This window comes from Triturus cristatus, chromosome 6 (assembly GCF_964204655.1).
Source record: "Triturus cristatus chromosome 6, aTriCri1.1, whole genome shotgun sequence".
NCBI classification, from domain to species: domain Eukaryota; kingdom Metazoa; phylum Chordata; class Amphibia; order Caudata; family Salamandridae; genus Triturus; species Triturus cristatus.
The window spans coordinates 987087694-987112469 of record NC_140589.1 but is presented as its reverse complement, the minus strand read 5'-3'; the positions used below and the strand labels follow the sequence as shown (position 1 = coordinate 987112469).

General features: G+C 43.3%; 1 protein-coding gene across 1 annotated transcript in view; it reads right to left on the bottom strand.

Moving 5' to 3' along the window:
* The window catches only part of DTD1 (D-aminoacyl-tRNA deacylase 1), a 642381-nt gene that overhangs the window by 477770 nt on the left and 139835 nt on the right, over positions 1-24776 (bottom strand). Inside the window, exon 4 of the mRNA XM_085611774.1 lies at positions 15215-15312. Coding sequence (XP_085467900.1) covers positions 15215-15312 — 98 coding nt within the window. The remainder of the gene's footprint in view (positions 1-15214; positions 15313-24776) is intronic.

Genomic DNA, 24776 nt, shown 5'->3' with positions numbered 1-24776 from the left:
CTAGGATGACATTTAAATATGCTGCAGTGACACATGGCAGTGAAAAATGCATTTGCCATGTAGGGAAAGCCTAATTTTATAAATCAATAATTCACCACTAATGCGTGCCTTGCAAGCTCACAGGGTAGGGAACCAAAATATAAAAACAGGGCACTCTACATGTGAGAGTTTGTGTGCCCTCAAAGTGGGAAACCCCAAAAGCTAACTGGACCTCTCCCTAATAGGCTTAGGTGGGATACAAATCTTTATTTCACTCTTCAGGTTAGGCATGGGTCAGAAAAATACCTCAAAATTATTTCCTGCATAGTTTTTACACACTAGCTTATTGGTGGAATCGCGTGTGATTATTAAGCAGAAAAGCAACTTTGTAAAAAAATATGATCTAAACTTTCTTAAAACCAGTTCTGCCACCTATAACACCTCCAAAGCTGGAAACTCATCTTTGGCTGAGAGTTAACTATCCTGGTTCAGAGAACAATGGGACCAGGAAAGGCTAAAGGGTGTTCATTGCTGACCACTTAGCAGGGATTCGCTGTTAGGAGTGGACAGGAACAGTTGGGAGAACAAAGGGTAGCTCTTTCACTACCTCTGATTGCTTGAAGATTCTCCTATTTATACCCTAGACAACCAAGATCCAGCCACTGTAGGAAAGAAAATACATAATGGCCATGTTAGTTAGGGGAATGACCAAGAAGGCGAAGACAGGCCTTCGATGTGGCAGGTGTTCTGCCAGGTTGGTAAAGAGTAAGTTCGGTAATTCTACAGAAAGCAAAGTAGAAGTGCTGCAACAGGGGGTGGGAGGACTACAAGAAAATAGTTAGGATTGGGATGTAGATTCTCTCCAATCACTGGCTACAGCACAGGATAAATCTGGCACATCTAAACATTCCCAGACCTGGGAAGACTCCATCTGAAGGAGGAGAGTCCTGACTACTGGCTCCTGTTGGCAGAAAAGTGCTTACACAAGGATACCTGAATCCTGCTGGCTGTCAGTGGCTGAAAGAGCTCTTCAAGGGTCAAATGGGTGGCCTCCTGTTTATCTGCTTAAGGGACACAAACAGCACAAGGACTCCTGAGTCTAAGTGGGTTCAGTAGACTAAAGTGGACTAGACCCGGAGGACAGCCTTTCTTGAGAGAGGGCTTGTGCCCACAAGCCTCCCCTAAGGAGCAAGGGCTGCAAGAAAGAACAGAAGCAGCTTTCCCAGCAGTTGGAGACCAAAGGCTTGATTTAGAGTCTGGCAGAGGTTATAGCCCTTCACAAACATGATGACTATCCCGTTCGTCTTGTTACAAGTGCCACAGGATATAAGGAATTGTAATAATGCACAACGGATATTTAACTGAGTAACACATCCACCAAACTCTAAAAATCAGGCCTTAAGTTTGAAAGTAAAACATTTGACTGGGAGAACCCACTTGGTATATATCCGACATCCACTTTATTGCAGTCGGTCTGAAAATGTTCTTAGGTCCCGTTCCACCACGAACTGGCGATTTTCTTTAGTGCTTGACTTTTTCGAGGCGCCTTAGGCCTTGAACATGTTAAAATGTGTATCTCTGGTTTTCCATAACATATTTTGAAGATCTTGGTGTCATTTTGCGAATTCAGTTTTTTTCTATTTTTCCAGATGGGTTTGGGCATTTCATTGTATTGTGTTCTTTACCTTAAAATTGTTGGTACTGCTTGAACTTAGCACATACTTCTCTGGGGATTGCCGGACGCTTGTGCCACAGCCACCAGTGGATAAGCAGAGATTCACTCAGAACTCCATTTTATTGTAAGCAGAGTGTTTTTTTAGGTCTCGCCTGACCCAGCGCATGCGCTGGTCTGGCGAGACATTTTGTGAGGTCTCCAAAAAGTGCTACCAGGCCAGCCTAGAGCTGCAGTGCATGTGCGCGGGCGCGCGCGTCGCGCTTTACCGCGATTACTTTCACTTTCGCGGCCGCCCGTGAGGCTTCAATAGATTGCAGCAGTTAAAACAAGCATTGGCATAGCCAATAGGTCTCGCTTTTGGGACCTTATAAGTGTTTAGTTATGCAACTGTTGCATGGCTAAACACTTATAAGGTCCCAAAGGCGAGACCTATTGGCTATGCCAATGCTTGTTTGAGTTGGTAGGGGTTCCACCCTCCCAAAGTAATATACAGATTTCTGACATATATGATAATTACAAAGTATTTTAAAATTGGTAAAAAATCTAATTGTATCTTTGAGCACTTTCCTTTCTATTGCGGACTATCTAATGGGAACCAACCACTTTTATTGTTTTTATAACCTGTATTATTCACCAGCAGATCATCAGCACCAGTGCAAGGTCATGAAAAGGAGATGTGTCCTTCCTGAAAGTTAGAACAATTGTAAGGCAGAGGGCGCAGTTGGTAACCTTATCAATCCCCATGCCCTATATCTAGATGTGTAGAAATAGAGTTAGAAAATTGGTACAGCAAAGCATGAGAGAGCTGTGAAAAGTGGCAGAAAGTACAAGAATTTCAACATTTTTCACCTTGCTCTTAATGCAGTGGATGTGAGGGGCCTCAAAGACGTCAGTCATTCAGAGAGTCAGTCTCTCCCTCTCCCTCTCCCTCTCCCTCTCCCTCTGGAACAGCCATGAAACAAATGGTTGGGCTTGCTTTAGTCATTCATTTAACAAGATGCTGTGAATATGTTCTTAAATACATAGAGACAAAAAAGCACCTCACCAGTGCACGTCTAATTGGCTATTAAGTAATACGGTTTAAACAAATTGTTAGAATTAACAAAATGAATAACTAAATATGCCATATTACTGTCCCTTCTATCTGTCAACTGAGGTAATATGGAACTGGATAAGAATGAAAGGATGGTAAAATAGACTGATGTTCCTTTATTTGACCTTTAAGGGGAACTATATGTGGGTAGTTTTTGTTCTAAAATTCCCAGGTGGCAACACCATTATTGTTGATGTTATTATAGCACTACATAAGTCGCAGAGGCATCACTAGTCCCTCATTAGTTAGTTCATATCATTGAGCTGACAACCTTTGCTAGAGCTGGTGAATAGGTTTCTCCCCTGAATATATTACATGGCCCAGATCGTGAAAAATATATGATGCCTATGGTTTGCAATGCTAGGGAAAATGCCTGTGTGATCCTTAGCAAACATCTTGAAGACAAATATAGCCTTATAGGAGATTGTTTGCCACAACAAGTTCTGCTGGAGAGATTTATGTACTTACTATGTTAGGATTAATTGATCCGTTATTCATGTAATATAGATCTGTTACATTCACAGTTCTAGAGTTTCTCGCTACACCTATAATATGGGAGCATGGTCATAAAGCGCAAAACATGGTTGTTCTTACGTAAGGAAAATAATTCTAGAAGTGTCCACAGTCCTGTACAGTAGTGGAAAAAAAATCATAGGAAGAATAAGTGTTCTGAGCTATATGATTTATGGAACACAAGCTTGCTAACACAAGAAATACCAAAGAATAGTTGTTTTAAAAATTCCTTTTCTTTGAGGTTCTTCAGAAAAATAATATAGGGGCGTTTCTGAAATAGAATATCCTCTTTTGATTGATTATTTGTATGTTGTGTCTAAAGATTTTTGTTCTGTTCACCAACAGATATCTGCTGCCTTACAACCATTGCCAGAGGGGCCCGGACATCAGATCCAGCCTGGGCAGTCAGCGCCAGTCCAGCTTGGAGCGGAGGTAAAGGGAACCAGCACAGGTGTTGCTGGCAACTATAACAGCGGTGAAGGTGGAAGATTGGAAGAAGCGTGTACCCCTGCCACTGCCATATGACTCTTGGGCGAAAGACAGGGTCACAAATCAGAATGGAAAGCTGATTCCTTGCTTTGTCCCTATTTTCCTGATGCCCAGCTGAAAGAGGCACAGACCGACAAGGACGGCGAAGAGGTTTTGCCTGAGGTCACCCCCTCTGAAACAAGGGTTGCTTCAGATACTCCAGCATCAGGCCTCTGAGTTCCGATCCCCAACTGAAAGTGAGCCTGCACCTTTGTTTGTTGATAAGAAGGTGCTTGGGCACACTGGGTACAATCTGAGGCCTTGGCGAAAGAGCAGTGCGCCAGCGGAGCAATACAGGAGTTAGGAAAGGACTTGAGTTCAGGGTACAGGTGCTGTGACTTTGGTGCCTGTTAGATTAAAGTGAAGAATACTGGTGCACTGCCTGAGCCACTGAACAGGATCGTTAAGAGTATTCTCCCCGGAGGGTGATTGCCCTATCCTTAAAGAAAGTGTTCCCTCAGCCTGGGCTGCAATTGTTTCTCTAGGTTGCAAGCTGTGCAGCTCCACCGTGGGAGAAGTGAACATTTGATGAACGATAGGAGCCTGCCTGTGAGGCTAAAACAGACACAGGGAGAAGACTCCCCTCTGGCTGGTTGTACAGAGGCTTCTATTCTCCAAGTACTTTTTAGCAATGTACCCCTTTGGTCGTCCCATTTTTGAGGAGGAGCAGCCCTTTGCGGCTCCTAGTCCTAATTCCCATGGCCCAGTTTGGTCCTCCTGGTCCTCCAACACAAAGAATGTTTTTGTGACAATACGTGTAGTTGCTTTAATATTTGCATTTGGAATATTGTTGTTTCTGCAAGAAAAATATTTTGTGCAGTCTTTGATAAATACTACTCCGCTCCCCCCGAACATATCATTGGTACTCTAGCCTTCCTACATCGGAACCCTGAAACTTGGAATTGGATTGGGTGGTTTTGGAATTTACTTTCTGCTTGTGGTGGAAAATATGGACAGTTCTGTTTGTGATAGTAGCCATTATTTTCTCCTGCTATCTGTGTGTTCATTATGACCCAATGCTCTGTTCCCTATGTATTTATACTTGTATCTCACCAGTTAAATTAAATGTTTAAAATATAAATGCCCACCTAGCAATGGATCAGGATATTAATGAATTTGTTGAGGATAGATGTGCAGGATAACTTCCATGCTTCTATTAATTCATAGAGGATGTCTTCAGCTAATTCTAAAACGGCCATCTGTGGAAATCACAGAAATTACCGTTAGCATAAGCTGAAGCCATTTTGTCTGTGGCATCCATTTTAGTTAGCCATGTGCTTCTTCCGTCTTCACTGTTGCCTGCTTTTCTATTCTGCTTGAGTCATCAACTATAGTTAACTCTTTCAGTACTCAGCCAGAGCACTGTGCATGTTCAGAAAGGCCTGTAGCTGCTAGAACGCACCTGTCTTACACTGTAACTGTCAGGCTGTTTTAACTGATGTAAGCAGAAATGTCTCCCCTCCCACTCTGTTGACCAAGCAACTTTTGTATGCCCATGTTAGTCAATAACTATTCTTGTATGTGCCAGTACCTCCCCTTTGAGCCTTCATGCTGACTATGCAACAAATGTACATATAAGACCCATGGCCTCTGTATTCTATGGACTACCTCCTACAGTGACCTGAGGGTACTGTATTGACGTAGTCCCACTCATGAGAGGTTAATAAAATCTATTCTTTGATATTACAGCTTCCGTGCCAATCTCTTCTTTGTTGATTTAAGAACCAGTGGACAGATAAGGGTGAACCTCTGCACCAGTGGGCCCCTAAAAAGGATCATTTCCACAACACAATAATATACCAGCGGTAACACTAGAGTGCTAGATTGTCTATTTTGGAAGTTCTGAAATGTCACACATAACAGCATATATACCTTTTGTCGCTAAAGTATCACATTTATTTTACTTCTTAGAGCATAGAGCAACAAAATTATGCAGGTCCTCACCCATAGATGATAATAAATGCAGTAGTTCACTACAACAGAGTGCATAAGTTTGATTGTTTATCCATGCTCCATTTTCATATCGAGACTACTCCTTCAGTTGAATATATAAAATATTTTGAAAATGCGAAATCTAGGTGTTTTGCTCGATCTCTTTGTGCCTCTCTTTTAATCTCTCTAAAATGGCATAAGGGCAGAAAATAAATGAAGTTGCTCTGATAAATCCAAATTGGTCAACTCTTCACCTTTACTGCACCAACAGCTGCAAAATCTGCACCATAGAAAAATAGGCACTGAGGCTGGTAGCTACTAAAGAAAAGAGCTGGCTATTTTTAGATCGAGTCTACCAGACAGCACAAGCTGTCTGGTTGCAAAAGACCTATTATGGGTTTACCAAGGACTTGCAGGGGGCCTAGAGCCGTGCTTAATTTGTAAAAAAAAAAATAGGTGCCAGGGCCCTCATCAGGAGACCACTGCAGCTTGCACAACCCACTGCCCCTGCCAGTGCCGCCTGTGACAACACAACTACTAACCATCACACTCCTCCAAGAGTGCCAATTCAGACTATTCCAGAACTCCAAAGTTAAAAGAAGGGCTTCAGCAACATCCTGTGATTCTGGGCAAATAACTTAATCTCCCTGTGCCTAACAAAACAAGCATTTGCAATGCAATAGGTCTCGCATTTACGCGAGTTTAAGCTATTGGCATTGTAAATGACACTGCCTTTTATTTTAATTTTAAAAAAGAAAACAAAAAAAAAGGCCGTTTTATTTGTAATGTGAATAGCTCAAACTTGCGTAAATGCGAGACCTATTGCATTGCAAATGCTTGTTCTGCAAATGTAGAGGGGAGTAGAATTACGTGGTGTCAAGTAGAGTGGAAATATGCAGAGTGAAATTATGATGTGTGGGGTGAAATTATTTGGCATGAAAGTATGTTGAGTGGCTTGGAACTGTGTGGCATGGAGCTGAATTGTGAGATGTGGAATTGATTGGCGTGGTGTGGCATAGACTGCAATTGTATGGAAATGAATTATGTTACCTGGAGTTAAATTATGTGGCATGGTGTGGAATTAAGGGATGTGGTGTGGAATTAGTTGGCATGGCGTGGAGTAGGATTATATGGTGTGGTGTGGAATTGTGTGGAGTGGAATTGTGTGGCATGGAATTGTGTGGCATGGAATTGTGTTGAGAGGAATGGAAGTATGTGTCATGGAATGGAGTGGAAATATGTGGCATGGAATGAAATTATGTGGTGGAGTAGAATTATGTGCCGCTTAGTGGAATTATGTTATTGAGTGGATTCATTAATAGTGGAGTGGAATTATGTGGCATGGAATTACGTGCCATGGAGTGGAATTATGTGGTATGGCATGGAATTAATTGGTGTGGATTTGTGTGGTGTGGCCTAGATTTGTGGGGTGTTGAGGGAAATTGTGAGACATGGAATTGTGTGGCGTGGTATGCAATTGTGTGACATGGAGTGCAATTCTGCGGAGAGGAAGTATGGGGATGGAGTGGAATTATGTGATGTGGTGTGGAATTATGGGGTGTGGTATGGAATTATGTGGCATGGAATTGTGTGCCATGGAATGGAATTATGTGGTGTGGATTTATGAGAAGTGGAGAGCACTTTATGTGGCATGGAATTATGTGGAGTGGAATTATTTTGCATTCACTGAGATAGACATGTTACTGTGTGGCGTGAACTACAATTATGTGACGTGGTGTGCAATTGTGTGGAGAGGAATTCAGTGGCGTGAAGTGGAATTATGTGACATGGTTTGAATTCAAGTGGTGTGGCATAGAATTAGGTGGCAAGGAGTGGAAGTATGCTCCGTGGAGTAGAATTATGAGATGTGACATGGAATGGTCTGGCATGGAATTGTGTGGTGTGGAATTGTGTGGTGTGAAATTATGTTGGTTTGGGGAGATTAAATTTAGGTGGTACAGTGTGGTACAATGTGGAATTATGTGGTATGGAGTGGAATTATGTCTCATGGAGTGGAGTTATGTAGCATGATGTTGAGTCATGTGATGTTGCATGGAGTGAATTTATGTGCCATGGAGTTGAATTGTGTGGCATGGAATTGTGGGGTGTTGACTAGTGGAATTATGTGGTGTAGAGTAGAATTAGGTGGCGTGAAATTATGTGGAGAAGAATTGTGTTGCATGGAATTGTTTTGCATGGTATTGTGCGGCATTGAGAGGATTGGAATTATGCGACATGGAGTGGAATTATGTGGCTTGGATTGGAAATATGAGGGTGGAGTGCAATTAGGTGGCATGGAGTTGAATTGTGTGGTGCATAATTGTGTTGCACGGAGTGTAATTGTGTTGACTGGAGTGGAATTGTGCAACGTGGAACTGTGTGGCGTGAAATGCAATTGTGTGATGTGGAGTGCAATTGGGTGACATGGAGTGTCACTGAGTGGAGTGGAAATCATATAGCATGGAGTGGAATTATGTGACATGGTAATGAATTGTGTGGTGTTGAGTGGAATTACGTGCCATGGAATTATGTGGCATGGAGCCGAGTTATGTTGAGTTGAATTGTGTGGCATGGCATTACATGCCATGGATTGGATTTAGGTGGCGCAGAATTATTTGGCATGGAATTGTGTGGCATGGAATTGTGTGGTGTGAAATTGTATGGCGTACAATTGTGTGCCATGGAGTGAAATTTTGAGACATGGAATTGTGAGGAGTGCCACTGTGTGACATGGAGTGCAATTGTGTGGAGTGGGATTAAGTGATGTGGAGTGGAATTATGTGACGTGGTGTGGAATTATGTGGTGTGGAGTTAAAGTGTGTGGCATATAGTAGAATTATGTGGCATGGATTTATGTGATGTGCAATTGTGTCGCATGGCAAGGAATTGTGTTGAGTTGAGTGGAAATATGTTGAGCTGAATTATGTGGCGCGAAAGGGAAGAGGCATTATGTGACACAGAGAGGAATTATGTTGTAGGGAGTGAAATTATGTGGCATAGTATGTGGCATGATGTGGAATTATATGTTGTGCACTGAAGTGGAAATATGCTCATGTTTAAAGTATAGACTGGGAGGGGTGGGATGAAGGTATAGGGCCAGTGAATCGAACAAGCCCAACTACGAAGACTAAGAGATCGCACACGGTGGCAGACCAGACAAGCTGTGCAAGACCCATTTAATGCCACAGGGACCTACTTTATACAACTCACACGAAGAAAACACATGGGTGAAATATCAATATCTTGTTTTCTGTGTAAACCAGCAGCTCCTGTATTCGGTTTTGTAGCGCTGCGGTAATAGGCGCTACCAACGGACACGAATCGCTCCCTTTGAAAAATGATTATAAAGTACGGCATAGCGAAGGAACGTAAAATACACATTCGTTCTTCGTTGTATTAGGAGAGGGGGGTGCTGGAATCCCGGCGGGATTATAAAGTCACTCTGACGGTTTCTGGTAGTTGAGACCTAAGACTCCAATCTGCATCAAAACAAGCCTAAAAAATGCATCTAGGGTGCCACACTGCATATTCTCTAAAAGTACAGTATTCATAGTTAGGTGAAACTTCAGGAATGGCCATTGCCTTCACCACTCATTACTCTCAGGGAAGGTGGTCATTGTGTACTCCACCACATCATGGCCAAGCATGTGGCATACACTCACACTTTGTCTCTTCAGGCTTGTGGAGATTTGTAGTTGGACCCTAAGAGGCATTATTTCTTGTTGCCATCCGTCTTGTTAGAGAAAAAGTGAAAGCAGAAATACTACCAATTTTGAAGTGACACAGAAATGGAAGCTAAACAATAGGTCTGTTCCCAGAATTTCTGTACACAGTCATTTAGCCGATCACAGTGCCAGCTGCCTCATGGTAAGAGTTTCAAAAAGTGCATTCTAGATAAAGATTTGTTAGGGCCGTCCTAGTAATTCCTATATGCATTTGCAAACTACAAGTAAGCCGCAAAGTCAAGTTAAATTTTGAGAGAGAGTATGGAGGCTCGGGGATTGGTATTTGCTGGGCTTGAGAAACTTGGTTTTCTATGGATTTCTGTGCAGCAATCTCATCTGAGATCGAGGGGTTCCGTCAGGACAGGAGATGGCATGCGCCCGGACAGGCGATGTGCACGCGCACGGCTGTCTCAGGGCTCGTAAGCAGCGCCCCTCCTATCGCAACTTGGCTGTTGCAGTCGTGAGGAGAGACTGCCTGTTGTTGGCTCGAGCCGTGCAGCTGACGTGACGTGCTGTCTCATCACTGCAGAGCAACACGTGTATTGTGGGCAAAACTCCTCAATTTGGCAAACCGACGTTGGCTCCAAACTTTTAAACCCCATAATGGTAGGCTCAGATTGACTATTCTTTTAGGAGTACTCTAGCGCGACACAAAGCAGAACAAACACCAATTGTCAAACAAAAGAGAGGTTTTGCGCTGATAATTTGAAGCAAAATGTCTGGCTCTGTATTGCATAGCAGCAAGCCCCCTCTTAATGTAATGCAGTGGGGGCATATCAGGGCGGGAACAGCGTTTACATGCAGAGGCAGATCTACTAACCTAGCACAACGTGGCTTTGCATGAAGTCCTAGCAATAATAAAAAGCAGTTGCATAAAATGGCAAAAGAAAAATCCTAGAGGTTTTAAAAGCGCTTGACTGCTAAAGTAGCACAGAACGGGGGTGATGCCTTTGGTGTAAACAGCTTAGTTTAACCTCTTGAGTGCCCATGACGAGATGGTCTCGTCATGGGCCGCGGTTGCGCTGTGCCCATGACGAGACTATCTCGTCATGAACCCCGCCCGCTAATGAAAGGGCCGGCACAGGGCGGGGAAAGGGCGGGGCACTCAAGGGGTTAACAACAACAAACCAGCAACAGAGGAGCCCGCGAAAGTGAAAGTGATCGTGATTACGATCGCTACGGAGGAAAGACACATGGCGCTGCGCGCGTGCACGTTCACGTGCACTGTAGCTTTAGGCCACGCAGCACTTTGAAAAGCCCAGTTATAAAATGTCTCTTCGAGCCTTTGGCTCGCGAGACCTAAAAATGAATGTGTCCTTCTCTAACGCAACTGGTGCTCATGTAAAGTGCTCTGATACCTTTGGGGCTAGTTCGTGCTATATAAAACTCCTCTAACGAAAAATGAGACTGCCTGCTTACTATTATTTGGCTTTGTTGTCACCGAGTGGCAAGAGAGGTTACAGCTGACACTAATTAGTAAAGGTTTTTTTTTTTTCAACAAAAGTTTAGCCGCGAATCAATGTAATAGGCACGCAACACCCATTGGACTCACAGGGCTTCAGCCACCTCCGTCCCTCCCCCCCCCCCCCCCCCCCCCCCCGTCGCGTGTGTCAGTCCGGGATGAGAGAGCTTCCCGGCGCGCACACAGCCGCACCCGAGCACTTCACAGGTCTTTAAAAGACCATTTGCATGTTAATGAGGCCTTGCTGTTGTTTCACCCCTTCTAAGAGCCCCTGCAGCTCCACTCTGCCTACTGCTTAAAGATTCAGCCCCCCCCCCCCCGAAATTTGTTCTTAGCCCCCCCCCCCCCCCGAAATTTGGCTTAGTTGCGCCTCTGCCAGTAGGTGTGATGATACGATATTTCTATTGATTCCGGATTCTGACAAAGCTGTCAGAATCCAGAATCAATAGAAATATCGTATCATCACACCCCGCCGTCGGTGTCATTAACCTGCTTTGCCAGACCCACCAATGCGCCTTTCATAGTGCACCTGCCAGTGATAAATGATATGTCAAAAGAAGGCCATCAGATTCGCAGAGGGGCTAGTTTTAGCTTCTATTTACCGCTAATTAACTCGACAGCAATCTTTGTCTTAATTAATTACAGCCGCCAGTCGTACAGTCGAGAGCTCCGCTTCATGAAGGATTGCACCTGATTTAGTTGGACCGCCACCACCGGCGTTTGTCATTGCTATTTTATTTGGACTGTCCTATAAAAATATATAGAAAATGAAAAACTCAGAGAAGTAAATATCCTACTATCATACCCCCTCCCCCAATTTTGATTTTCCCGAGCCTCCCAATGACCAACATATACTGTGGCTCCGCATAAATTCATGTGGACAGTGGAAAAGCTTTAAACGAGACCCATTTAGAAACTGGAACGCCATCGAAGAGCTTTCACGTCACTTCACTGCCACCTAGTGGTTAACAAGAGCATTACCCTTTAAGGCGCATATCAAGGAAACTGAATCACACAACCAGAACAACTGTAATCAGTCCAGGTGTATGTTTTACGTGGATAAAGTGATGCACGAGGAAATGATCCTCTTTAGCTGTAGGGTAATGATTTAGTCTAGAAGGAACGTCAGCCAGTTGTCAGAGGATAACCATCAGTCCAATATAATTAAAGCGGACTCAGTTTTTTTGCCCAAGAATCTGGGTACCCACCAAATCCGTTAGGAATCAGTTACGCTAAACACCCTTACATATGGTTGCATGTCGAAATATCAAGAACAGACATGTCGCGCTTTCAAAATATCAAGGACCAAAATATCGAGGGTAAGAAATTCATAAATGTAAGTATAGATTTACAAATCTTTTATATCAATATATACATTTCATAAAGGTACACGAGTGAACTTAAGTAAAGTAAATTTATGCTCACCTAAGTATATTCAAATCAGTTTATTGTTTTCAGCCAAACTGGCCATAACAATTAATATTACATTACACAAAGCACATTCATTCCATAAAAATTTCCCGCATTTAAAAAGATACAATAAAATCAATAATCTATTAAAGCTATTCAATTTACATGATTTATCTAAATTACAACTCACCATTTTGGTTAATAGTTACTCTTAATTGGGCCAATGTAACTGATCATAGTATAGGTTCACATAATGATATATGGTGTTTATGTTTATAGGGAGATCGAATCAAAAATCAAAAAGCACGTTATATCAATATCAATATATATATATATATATATATATGTATTTTTTATGTAACCTCCGTAAACTACATTCAGTAGTGATTCAATGGGCCCCTAAAGTGGTAAAATTATAAGGAGCAATGGCAAGAAATGTTTATAATTTCATGTGCTAAAAATATGTCAACTCTTTTTTCATTGATGTGTCAGATCAAAGACATCAAGGGGGTGTCAGCCCACATTTCCATACAAATACACTGAGAAAAGAAAGTATTATAAAATCAAGTCTGCTTAATGCTAGATCCTTTGTCTCGTCTAAGTGCCTGCTCATAGCAATAAGACCTACATTTCAATTCAATAAATCTTTATTCGGTAATCAAAATCCCCGTAAAAGAATCAAAGTCTAAAATCAATATTATCGAATTCATACATAAAAAAAGACAATAAATCATTCATAAAATTATTCATATTCAACATTAAAACAATTAATCTGGTCTCGACTTCTTGGACACCCAAACAGCTTGTAAAAAAGAAAACTGTAAAAATCAACCAGTCAGTGGGAACAGGGCCGGACTGGGAACCACAACCGGCCCTGGCAAAGTGCTCGGACTGGCTTACCTATAGAAAACAAGGCCACCTTAACATGCACAATACTCGGTCAAATGCCAGGCACTCCTCCAGAATCAACATCTTAACTTCAGCTTCGACCTACTCCAAATCTTGATCCAGCACATGAGCAAGGTTAGAGCTATCAGATCCGAAACATAATCAAGACCCAATTCCTCATGTACAGAAAATGCTGGGGTTGAGTGGGGGACCTGAATCAGCTTGCTTAAAAAAATATTTTCCATTATTTGAATCTGGTCCAATTTGACATACCCCCCAAACCTCACTTCCATACTGCAGCTGTGCAATACACTTGGCCTGATAGATTTTAAGAAGATCCCTTGGTACCCTAGACCTGAGCCTATGTACAAAACTAGAAACCACCCCCATATTTTTAACTGACTGTTCTTTTTGCTTCAATCAGAGGTTTCCAATGATTCTTAACACTGAATAAAACACCCATGTAGGGGAAGACCTTAACTTTGCTCAGGGTAACATTAGATACCTTAAAGGTCTTACTCCTTGTTGATTTTGGCCCCACTACCATTATGTATGACATAACGCTGCGAGCATAATGGGAACAAACTAAAGGACACACCACGTGTGATTTGCGTGTTGGAATGTATCAAGGTTCCATAGCGGGGTGTCTTTCAGCCTTCTACGTATTGACCGTTCAAATTACTAGAACACGGTTAGATTGACTTGAATTTTCAAGGGTGCGCCAGAGACTTCGCAGCAGGCGATTTTACCGTTTGATAAACAACTGATATTCATTGGAAGGGGAACGCGTTCTAATAGCGCGATCGTTCACAACAGGACAAATATTTGGCCCCGGATTACAGGTGCTCAGGAAGAGATTGGAGAATATTCTTGTGAGAAGGCTGTGGACTTATTTCACCAGAAGTACGGAGGATTTCTGGTCTTTGGTGTACAATAGAACAACGATCGTTCTAGCCAATCGCCTTGATAAAGTCTCATGCGAGACGAAACAAGTGTTAGCATTCTTGGTATTCTTGTTTTGATGGATATAATAACTATGGAGAAATAAATTGACATCAAATAGAAGACAAGACACAGTGTAGACTCTGTTTATCTCAGACGTTCTGGAATATTGAAAGAATAAAAAGTGGTGACATTGCACTGAGGATGGACTTATACTTCTTGTTATAAATCGATTTGGAAACCCTAAAATTGGGACTTTGTGAAATACCAGAGGGTGTGCAGTACTAATGTTCTTTTGTAATCAACATTATGTAGGACTTCGAAAAGTTAACTGACAAGTCCAGGAGCCCCATAAAAGAAACATACTTGACCAGCAACCGGCCCAACCCCTTAGTGGTCTGAGCCATCAGGACCCCATCGTCCGCATATAATAGTGTTTGAGTGCTATTTTAATCTAGTAGGACTCAATTACACGTTGTCCGGTAACAGAATATCTTCTAAATATGAAGAACGGCAGCTGGCCATCTGGCCAGCTAACCAGCAGCCCCTTAGCGGCCTTACAGACCTTGCTTATCTGCGTTCAATTTTATGTGTGCTTCAGCTCTTTATTTCAATTCAGCATGAATATAGGATGAGACAGCCAATATAATAACTCTATCTTTAGTTCTCATACAAAAAACCTCTGCCTCCTTTCACGTTCTGATCTTGAACTTTAGCAAGAATGTTGGCAGGTAGTATTTGCAAAGGCATAGCGTGAAGTGGCACAGCAGGAGAAGTGATATAGTGTCTCTTGACCCCCCAAAGAGCAGAGGCAATATTCTGACCTCTCGTCTGAGGATGGTGACCACCTTTAGGTTACTGAAGCCACTGGTAGTGTTCCCATCCGAAAGTTTTAAATAAAGACATCTTTTTTCTACCGGGTAGATGTATGTATACTTATCTTGTTCATGCTACGGTCTCAAATGTCTTGCCCACCACATTCTGGAGGCAGCAATAAGGCGGAATAGCTTAAGAATAATGGTCCACTTTGCATTTTGGCCTTGAATCAAAACCCTTTTGTAACTTACATGCTTGGGGTCAGTGGAGTAGGCAGGTGGTTCCAGTTCTATAGTGACAGGACCATCGTTTTGGATGTGCACCTGCATGTACGCTCCAAATTTTCCGTCTGAAAATGAAAGATACGAAGCTTTCAAAGATGTTATAAAGACCAAATATGCAGTCAGCTATATTTTCCACAAACAACAATGATCATCAAAGACTTGCATTCTATCTTCAACTTAATGGCCCTTTGCCTGATGTCTTTGTTTGCAAAAGATTCATGGGTTGTAAGAGCTTATTAAAAAAGACTCCAATTTGGTAGTGAGGAAAGTAGTGGCTAACCCAACATTCCATACACTCCAGAAGATGTGGAACCTGCCCGAGGTAACTTGCTGACAATGTAACATCAGCCCACTTACAAAGGCAAGCAAAGACATAGACCTGGGCCTACGCACCCCTTGAGTCCTCAGAAAACAAACAAATTGCAACAGTACCAATGTGGTATACATACTTATACGCAAGTGTGGTTTGAAGTATGTGGGCATGACCACAAGAAAGGTCAGATTACGCATCAACGAACACAGAAGCACCTTCCAATGCATGAAATCAATCATAAAACTCGTGCATCACTTTCTGTCCTTGGGTCACGCAGAAAATGACTTTACCTGTTTTACCATCGAAAAACGAGCTTCAACAGCGATAGAGAAACAGCTACAGGGAAACTAACAAAGATAGATCTATAGACTATCAAGTGGGTCATATTGAGATATGGACATGGAATTTATTGTGTCTCCTCAATGTGAAAACCCAGAGATGTGACAAAACGTGCAATGAAAAGTTTTAGATACCGGGTGCAGATCCAAGGGTATAGTGGTTAAGGAGCAACATCTGCAGGTTCCACCAAATCCAATATAATAAAAAAACAACATGATAAAACATCAATATTAACAAGGGATTGTGCATCAGCGTGTAAATATAAAGTACATTCCCAGCTAAAATAGGAAAGAAGAAGGTGGTGTATAGTGGCTCAAGGATACAGTCACCACTTCCCCCCCGATTTGCCCAGCTCAGACATTTAAAGTGACACAGCTCATCTCAGATCAGGACTCCTCCGGTGCTGCAGAGTCTCCGGACAGGGATTTTAGGACTGCCTGGCGCTCCTTTGAAATTGTCTCTGAGTCCGGACAGAGCGCCTCAACTGAGGCTCCCGTACTCTGTCACCTCTGTCGTTGTCTGGCTCCCGTTGGCCAGCATCATGCAGAGTCATCATCCGGGGCTCCTCTATGCCAAGGAGTCCACAGGCCTCCTCCAGGGAGCGGAGCTGGTGAAGTCTGCCCTGCACACGAAAGACCAGCCAGAAGGGATGGCCCCAGGAGTAGAAGGCGCCTTGATGTGTAGAGGTGTCTTACTGTGCGAAAAGACCTGCGCTTTTGGAGGGTAGAGGCTGCTAAGTCCTGCTAAAAAGTTGGACGGTGACCCCTTAATTGTATTGAATGTTGGTCTTTCGCTGCCCAAAGTATGCGCTCTTTCAAGGTGTAATCTTCGATGCACACCAGCATGTCTGATCTCTAGGGGCCCGTTCTGAGAACACGGTCCAGTTTGATGTCTGTCTCTGGAGAGGTTTGCAAGATTGAGCAAAAGAGCTCCACAACAAAAAGGTTGATGTCAGATCCCTCCGCGCCAGACGAGGTTTCTTTAGTACATATATTCCCACTAGGGGTTAAGTTGTAGCCCACATGGGGTACCTTGCGGTCCCCATGTGTTGGAGGAACCCAATGATGAAGCAGGTCACCCTCGGGTGAGTGAGGGTTTTCGTCCAAAACTAGTTTGTGCCCTATCCTTATTTTCTTCAAATTCGTGCTACCCTATACATTGTGTGATTGATGATTTTCCGGTAGAAGTATTCGGTGGCATTATTCTACCTCTGACCCTTGCGTGTGGGATACACCTTTCTGAGGGGTTCACAGTTATTGAGAGTTCAAGGAGTGGTTAAAGCCATCGCCTATCCAAGAGTACCCTTCCTGCCCAAGGATCCAGCCTGGGACAGAAGCTGAGAATATGAGTATGATGTACTTGAGAAAGCGGCTCCAAGGTTACCTGGCCTTGCAGCAGACACTGTCTATCCTTCCCATCAGATGGAGGGAGCGATCCCAACACTCTAAAGCAAAGCACCTGCAGATGCTATGTACACTCCCAGTCCAATCTAAGACACGGAGGTGATATAAATAGACCGCTGAGGAGAGTAGCTATGTACGAGGCCCCAATGTGAGCTCAAGCCTACACAGCATAATGTAAGGGATCAAGTGATGTTCAGGGTTACCCCGAGGGCAAGAGTCAATCCAAGTAAAAGCCCTGTGGCCGAGTGTATCAGGGAGGCACGGGTTTCTCTAGCAACAAGCCAGTGAGTCAAGCAGCAAAGTTTCCCCTCCCCCAGGAGCCCGTGAGAAGTCCACAGTTCCACCTCTGGCCCGAGTCACCTCCTTAAGCTCAAGATGGAGCAGGAATGTCGCAGGAAGCGGTCAAGGGACCAGGCGGGCCATTCTCTAACTCCCCAGATGCAAGGCCCTTGCATCCTGTCGGGCCCCACTTCTCGCTCCCAGGCCACCGAATGTAGGCAGCCCATGCCTTGCCACCACTACAGCACTCACCTTAGGGGCTCAGAGGGAGCTCAAGACCAGCAGTCCAAGAAACCAGGGGTGGGGGGGTGGGGGGGTGGGGGGGGGGGGGGGGGGAGGTGGTTCGTCCCATTTAGGTAGGAGGCCTAACCAGGTCACCTCCAGGCAGGAAGGGTGCTGAGTCGCAATCTAGCGTTGTCTCACGTGCCGTTTCTCTATGGCAGCACTAGTGCTCAATTAGAGTCAGCCCCTCGATCCCTCACTTCCAGTTCTCAGGCCTAATCTCGGGAGCCAACAATAGGAAGGGCCCTCTCACATCGTTTACAGGGCCACACAGCTGTCCGGGTGTGGGCATGGAGGCTTCAGGCCCGGCGATAGTGGCCCTCTCAATCAGTGTGTCACCCCTTCAGTCTGCGGTTCATGCCGTCTCCAAGGTCCGTCGGCTGCATTCCCGCCTGCCACGATCATAGTGCCACCGCATCTCATGCCCCGCTCAGGGATCGTCTATCGGCAGCAGCAGGGACCACGGAATTCCACCTGCTGTCCCAGGGATGTCCGGCAGCCCACTCAGGCTCTGCACAGTCAGCGGGAGTATTTTAACCTGTGAGGTGTTGATCTGGACGGGCCTGGTCGGTGGAGGGGACAGAGAGACACGAAACTACGTCTCACTCATCCGCCATCTTGGCCACGCGCCAACCCAGTGATTCTAAAGTTAAATTTTAACCTCCCAAAGATCCCAGACTTAGGCAAATTTTCTAATATCACCCCTGTAGGTCGGAATGGTGTTAAAACTAAATAGGCAAATATCAATACCGTAAACTTCCTAAAGAATTTGGTGGTTATGACCCATGACCAAATGTTGATAAGGTTAGCATCAGAAACTAACCACGGGGAGAAAAAGGATGCCCATAATATAATATCAAACTCCATTAACCAATCGCTGACAACAAGGTCTAAATCTTGTGAGAAAGGAAAAGAGGGCTGGTTTGATGGCGAACGTACAAAGGCCAGGAATAATATGATCAAAATCTTAAATGAACACCATAGGGAACGTAAGGCAGTCCAGGCAGCTAGAGCTAATTATAACACCATAAAATATAGGAAGAAATCCATCCAAGGGCAGGATTGGACAAATCTTTTACAGGCTGCTAAAACCAAAGAGAGTGTTCTAATTTGGAGAACCATAAATGCCTATTTGTTTACCAAGGGAACAGACCCTGACTCTGTAATTACCCCTACCCAATGGATAGACCATTTTGGCTCGATTTTCTCCAAGTCCAGTTCAGATGACGGAGACTTTTGCCTCTGGACAGCCGATCAACCCACCAGAATAACATTCACCTTAGACACAGAGGTCAGGGCTATTAATAATAGCCCGAAAGGGGAAGGCTACGGGCACTGACGAGGTCCCAATGGATGTATATATAGCTGAATCTAAATTATAGGTCCCATTTTTAACCAAGGTCTGCAACGCGGCAGGAGCCGGCTATGTACCTCCCACTTGATCAACCTCCCTTATCTTCAAGAAGGGTTCTAGAAACGACCCGAAATGCTACTGGCCTATCTCACTATTTGACTCTTTCACCAAATTATTGGGGATAGTACTGCTAGAGAGATTGGAACTATGGGCAGAAGAGAAAACCTTTCAGAGGTGACCCCCAAGGTCCTCATAATTAAATCTGTATGTGTTTGTACCTCAGCACTAGTAGGTGCTTTCTGTGTACCCCAGAAGCCAGTCTGAGTATATGCCAGTGTTTTATGTGCTTGAGTACTGGAAGGTATGTTAATGTATGCATATGTATGTTTATATGCATGTTGGTCAGTATGCATTAGTGCTTGTATGCATGTTGATTTGCGCGTATTTGTGTAGTCTTGTGTTTTGTTTACTGGGTATGTTAGAGAATGTGTGCGTGTAAGCGAGCAGACATGAATGTGAGCTTGTTGAAATAAATTGTTGTAATCTAAAGTGAAATGCAACACAGTTATGGTGCTTAATGCACCTGCTTGCTGTAGAACACTGCAGGTCACAGGTCTGTATCTGAATAAGACACCTTGGTATATGAATGTGTTGTTGTGTATCAGAGACAGAAATAGCTTTTAAAATATTTATATTTAGTTTTTTACATGCAAACAAAAAGGAGTGCAAACGCCAACCCACAACAATGATGCAACTACATGGGGAGAGCAGAAGCACAGATTCAGCATAAACAGACTCATCTTGAACCAACAGTTCACAAGCCAGGTTCACCACAACATAATATAGGAATAGAAATGACACCTCAGAACATTAGGCCTTGGGATGCTAGGTCGAAGTCTCGTCATCTACCAGGTCCAGGGCATAATGTTTCATCCAGAATCTCCATACCTTAAAGAACTTGCATGGGTACCATTGTCTCTTGTAAATTACCTTCTTTGCAGCTATATAAAGATCCATTCCCGATAGGGACAGAAAGTTACAAAAGGTAAAGAGAAAGTAAGATTATGAAAGGCGAGGAATTAGGAGAGGGGAAGACTGGAAGAAATAAGAGAGAGAAATGAAAAATGTGAGTTAGAAAGAGGAAACAGCGAGGAAAGAGAAAGAAGCATTTTTAGAGAGATGCAGCAAGCAAATGTGTGTGTGAGAGAGACAGTGAGACCAATAATGGTAGAGAGAAAGAAAGTACGAGAGAGAATGACGACAGAGAATTGAGACTTTGAGAGATGAAAGAGATGAGTCTGAATAGAGAGTGATCAAGAATGCAAGTGTGAGACTGAGAAAGAGAGAAAAGAAGAAAGGCTGGCTCACTTTTCATATTCCTCTGTAGACTGGTTTGCCTGTATAAGTCCATCAAGCCATGAAGGAATTGGGAAGGTTGAGCTGTACCCCACTTCCCTCAAACTTCTATCGGTGCAGTGGCTGCCAAGTCTACACCACAGTGGCACCCAGTTGAGAAATGATTTGCCTCTTTTGAATGCAGTTGTAAACGCATAATATTTTTGTTAGAATTAGACTGGTTGTAACAGCAGCTTTGGGAGGAGCACAATATAAGTCTCTCAATTGTCTCCAAAAAGTCCAAAAGAAGGTTTATTTCATAATAAGTCATGGACCATTTGATAACATTTTTAGCAGTAAGAATTGTTTTTTTTGGTATCTGCTGACTTGCAATTGACATGAAGGCTAGTATGGGAGGTAGAAAGTGTTTTAAGGCCAAATCAGTATTACTCCAACCACTGTGCAAATCAACACTGGATTACAAATCTCCTTCTTTAAAATATAATGCTTAATTGCTGCCGGCATTTTCAAATCTTTCAGCCCTCTCTCATCCGAAGCACCATACACCTGCTGTAAGGACCCTGGAAATCGAGATGGGAATTCTAGTCCCACTGCAGCCTATCACTGAAGAAGAACCATGCTCTTGGCTGCAGAAGCCTACGTTAGAGATGGTACATGGCATGTGCACACATTACGAAATTTTTAGTAAGTACATATCAGTGGAAATTTTAACTTTAAAGTTTTGTGCTTCGTGTTCCCTAAACCACGTGCTTTTTGCTGGGGGTTTCCATCATTGTAAAATTAGGAGCATTTTCAATAGATTTTTAATGAGAAAAGAGGAGAGTTCATTTTATCAGTGTCAGGCTCGGTCAATTAAATCCAGAACTTGAAATTATTGGTCATAAACGTTACACAAAGTGTGGATCATTCAACTGATAGATGCCGATTTTACAGGATTACAGTAAGGGAGCTTCGTTGTGTGCTCTCCAGTCCCGAGCACAGTTGCCTGTAAATAGGCAAACTCCTGTCACGCAGAGTGAGGGAAGCCGGTGGGTGAAATGGGCTGACCCATTCTCCTATACTGTATGCTGTGGTGAGTGGAAGCAAAATGTGAATAACACCATAAGAGCCCAAAGGATGAAAAGGAATGGCTTAAAGTCGGTCTACGTATATATATGTAAGTATTTTTGAAGGATTCTTTTTTGTAAAAAAACCAAAGTTTTGGCTACTACCAACTCTAACAAGCATTTGCAATACAATAAGTATCGCATTTGCAAGAGTTACAGCTATTGACGTTGTAAATGACAATGTGTTTTTGTTTGGAGTGTAGTGGATATATGTGGTGTGGAGTGGATTTATGTGGGTTGTACTGGAATTATAAGTTGTGAAATTGTGTGAGGTGGAATTGTGTGGTGTGGAGTGTATTTGTGCAAGGTGGAGCACAGGGCTCATGTTACAGTCGCAGCCAGCGCTGTGCAGACTGGTCTGGCAGGGGGAGGGTACCAAAAGTATCAGAATGCAGGGGAGTTGCTCATGCGGGCATAGGACAGCTCGAGCAAGAGCAGGGCATGGAGAGTACAAGAAAAAAACAAGCAAGAACTATGCGGGAGGAGGTGGGAAGGATAGGGCAAGCATTGATGTTGCAGGCGAGAAAGGGTGGGAGTGGCGGGTGCAAGCTGCAAACACATGCACTCTGATGGAGAGCTAGACTAATAATAACAGGAAGTAAAGTCCAATCGCATTACGCTGCCTCAATCCTCAGGGGAGAATTAACTTACTGATGGCTCAACACAGAATTTAGAACAGAGAGGCAGAAGTAAGGAGTTGCAAAGGCAGTTGTCAAGGCGATCTCAACTAAAGCTGGTGGGGAAGTATGAGAAGCAAATACTTAGTGGATTGAAAAGGCAGTAACACATTAAGTAAAGTCTGCCAACTGGATATTTATGATGCGCAGTTAAACATAGTAAACTGTTAAATTGAGCAAACCCGATACCACGCCTTTAGAATGTTTGATGCCTATTATATAAATAAATATATAATTTATTGTAATCATCCGGGCCAACCATAACTGACATCACATACCCGTTTCACCACAGTTTTGCTTCTGGAAAATGTATTGTTTTCTACAAATTAGTCTCAAACAAAAGGAGAGAAAGGAGGGCTTTAAATAATAATAGACAATCTTATTATCATCACAGGTCCAGCATACATGCCCGTCAATAATGAAAGCAAAAGGGTATGCAGTTCCTAAAGTACGCGCAAGGTGTGTTAGAGTCACTAAGGGGTACCAGGGTGAGAGTGAGTAAAATGATGTGAAAGACAGGAGTCAAGTTTACTCCTTTTTGGAAAAGAAGACCCTCACACACCCAACAAGCGGGTGTCTTGCTTCATCACCGGGTCTTTGCTCCTTATAGGGCCGGCAGGTGCAATGCCCGATCAGGCACCCAATGGGGCCTTCCTAGCGGAGATCTTTATTTCCAACGCCGGTGAGTGAGGTGTGTGTGGGGGGAAAGTATCAATTACAACAGTGAGTGTAGGTGCAAATGAGGTGAAGGAGAGTGTATTAAAACAGGGGTAGGTGATCCACTAAACAATTTTAATGAAGCATGGTCACCATCCTGATTAAAACCAAAGATAATCCGCACATATCTCACCTTAAGCTATGTGAGTGAATGTGCTAGGGGGGTCAATAGGTCAACATGTTTCTTGCCTTAGATTATATTAAATGGCAATTCTTCAGGACCGGGGAATTATACGGCTACCTACACCTTTTTGGTGGTGCCCACAGCCTCTAAGAGGTGACAATGGTGGGCACACATACAGCACCCTAAAAAATGTGTGGTACCGTGGATAAAAGAGCACACCCTACTAGGCTGTGCTGCTTACAAGGCCGGGGTGAGAGAGCACTAAATTTTAGTGTCAGTTCCGTTAGATTGGAAACACCGTCCGCCTAAAATCTCGCCAGCCACTGGTCTTCTTTTCCAAAAAGGAGTAAACTTGACTCCTGTCTTTCACATCATTTTACTCACTCTCACCCTGGTACCCCTTAGTGACTCTAACACACCTTGCGCGTACTTTAGGAACTGCATACCCTTTTGCTTTCATTCTACAAATTAGTAACAAGGAGAGCCACCCATGTTACTAAATGAACTACGCGGTCAATTGAAGCTACATTTGCACCATTGAAGTCTCTACATTGTTTTGAAGGGAATTGCTACATACACTGTTAAAAACTAGGATGCCTTTAACTCAAACAGTAGCTGGGGTGAAATGGAACAAGGATACAAAGAGAAGAAAGACATTTGAGGGAGGAAAATAGAAGGGATGTAGAAGTGACGGTTGCTTAAGGACATATTGAAAAATGTTCATCAAATAGCAACTCTTTTGGTCTTAAAGTTAGAAACACTTCAAAAAGTTATACTAAAGAATTCCTGTACTGGAATAAACTAGCGCCAATGCAAACTAGTGACAAGCATTGTGATTTTTTTTTCTCTGCAGTATATTTAGGTTCACGGACCAGAAAAATCAAGGAGCATTGCGTGAGATAAAATAACGACCCTTGACACCCTTTCATCAACAGGGGCCACAGCAGAATAAGATATCAGAACTTTTAAGGGATTCCTGCAGGGACCCATCCTACAGCTCCAATAACTGATCAGGACGCTCAGCATCCGATGAACACGTATGTGACAAAGCATGCCTAGTCCTGAATGGTCATCGCTCCTTAGAAAGACAGTAGGGTTGTTCTTGTTGTCAATAGCAACGCTGTACTAAAGACCCGTTTAAGTCTGTGGACTACTGCTAACACTTGTATGAAAGTTACCTTGCTTATTGGGGTTGGCTCTTTTATTAAAATCACCAAATCTATGGCTTTGCCTATCTGGCTCAGTCTAATTTTTAGAGTTGCCACAAAGCACACAAAGAATTGGTTCTTTTAACATCATTTCCTTCAATGTCAGTGGCTGTGGTCATGACCTTCAAAATAGGTAAAAAGGCCCAAATCCCCCTTCAGTAGGGTATAAGAGGGGTTGTTCTGGCAGTGGATTAGTTAACTCTGAAGGGTGTATCCAGAGAATGTATACTCACATGGTGAAAATATCTGCGCTACATGACATGTCCTGTACGATGTATAAAATTATTAAAATAAGTGAAGAATGAAAGTGAATAACAAGCACATGGAAACCTGTCACTGTTCATCCAAATGTAGCTTAGCTGAAGGCGTAA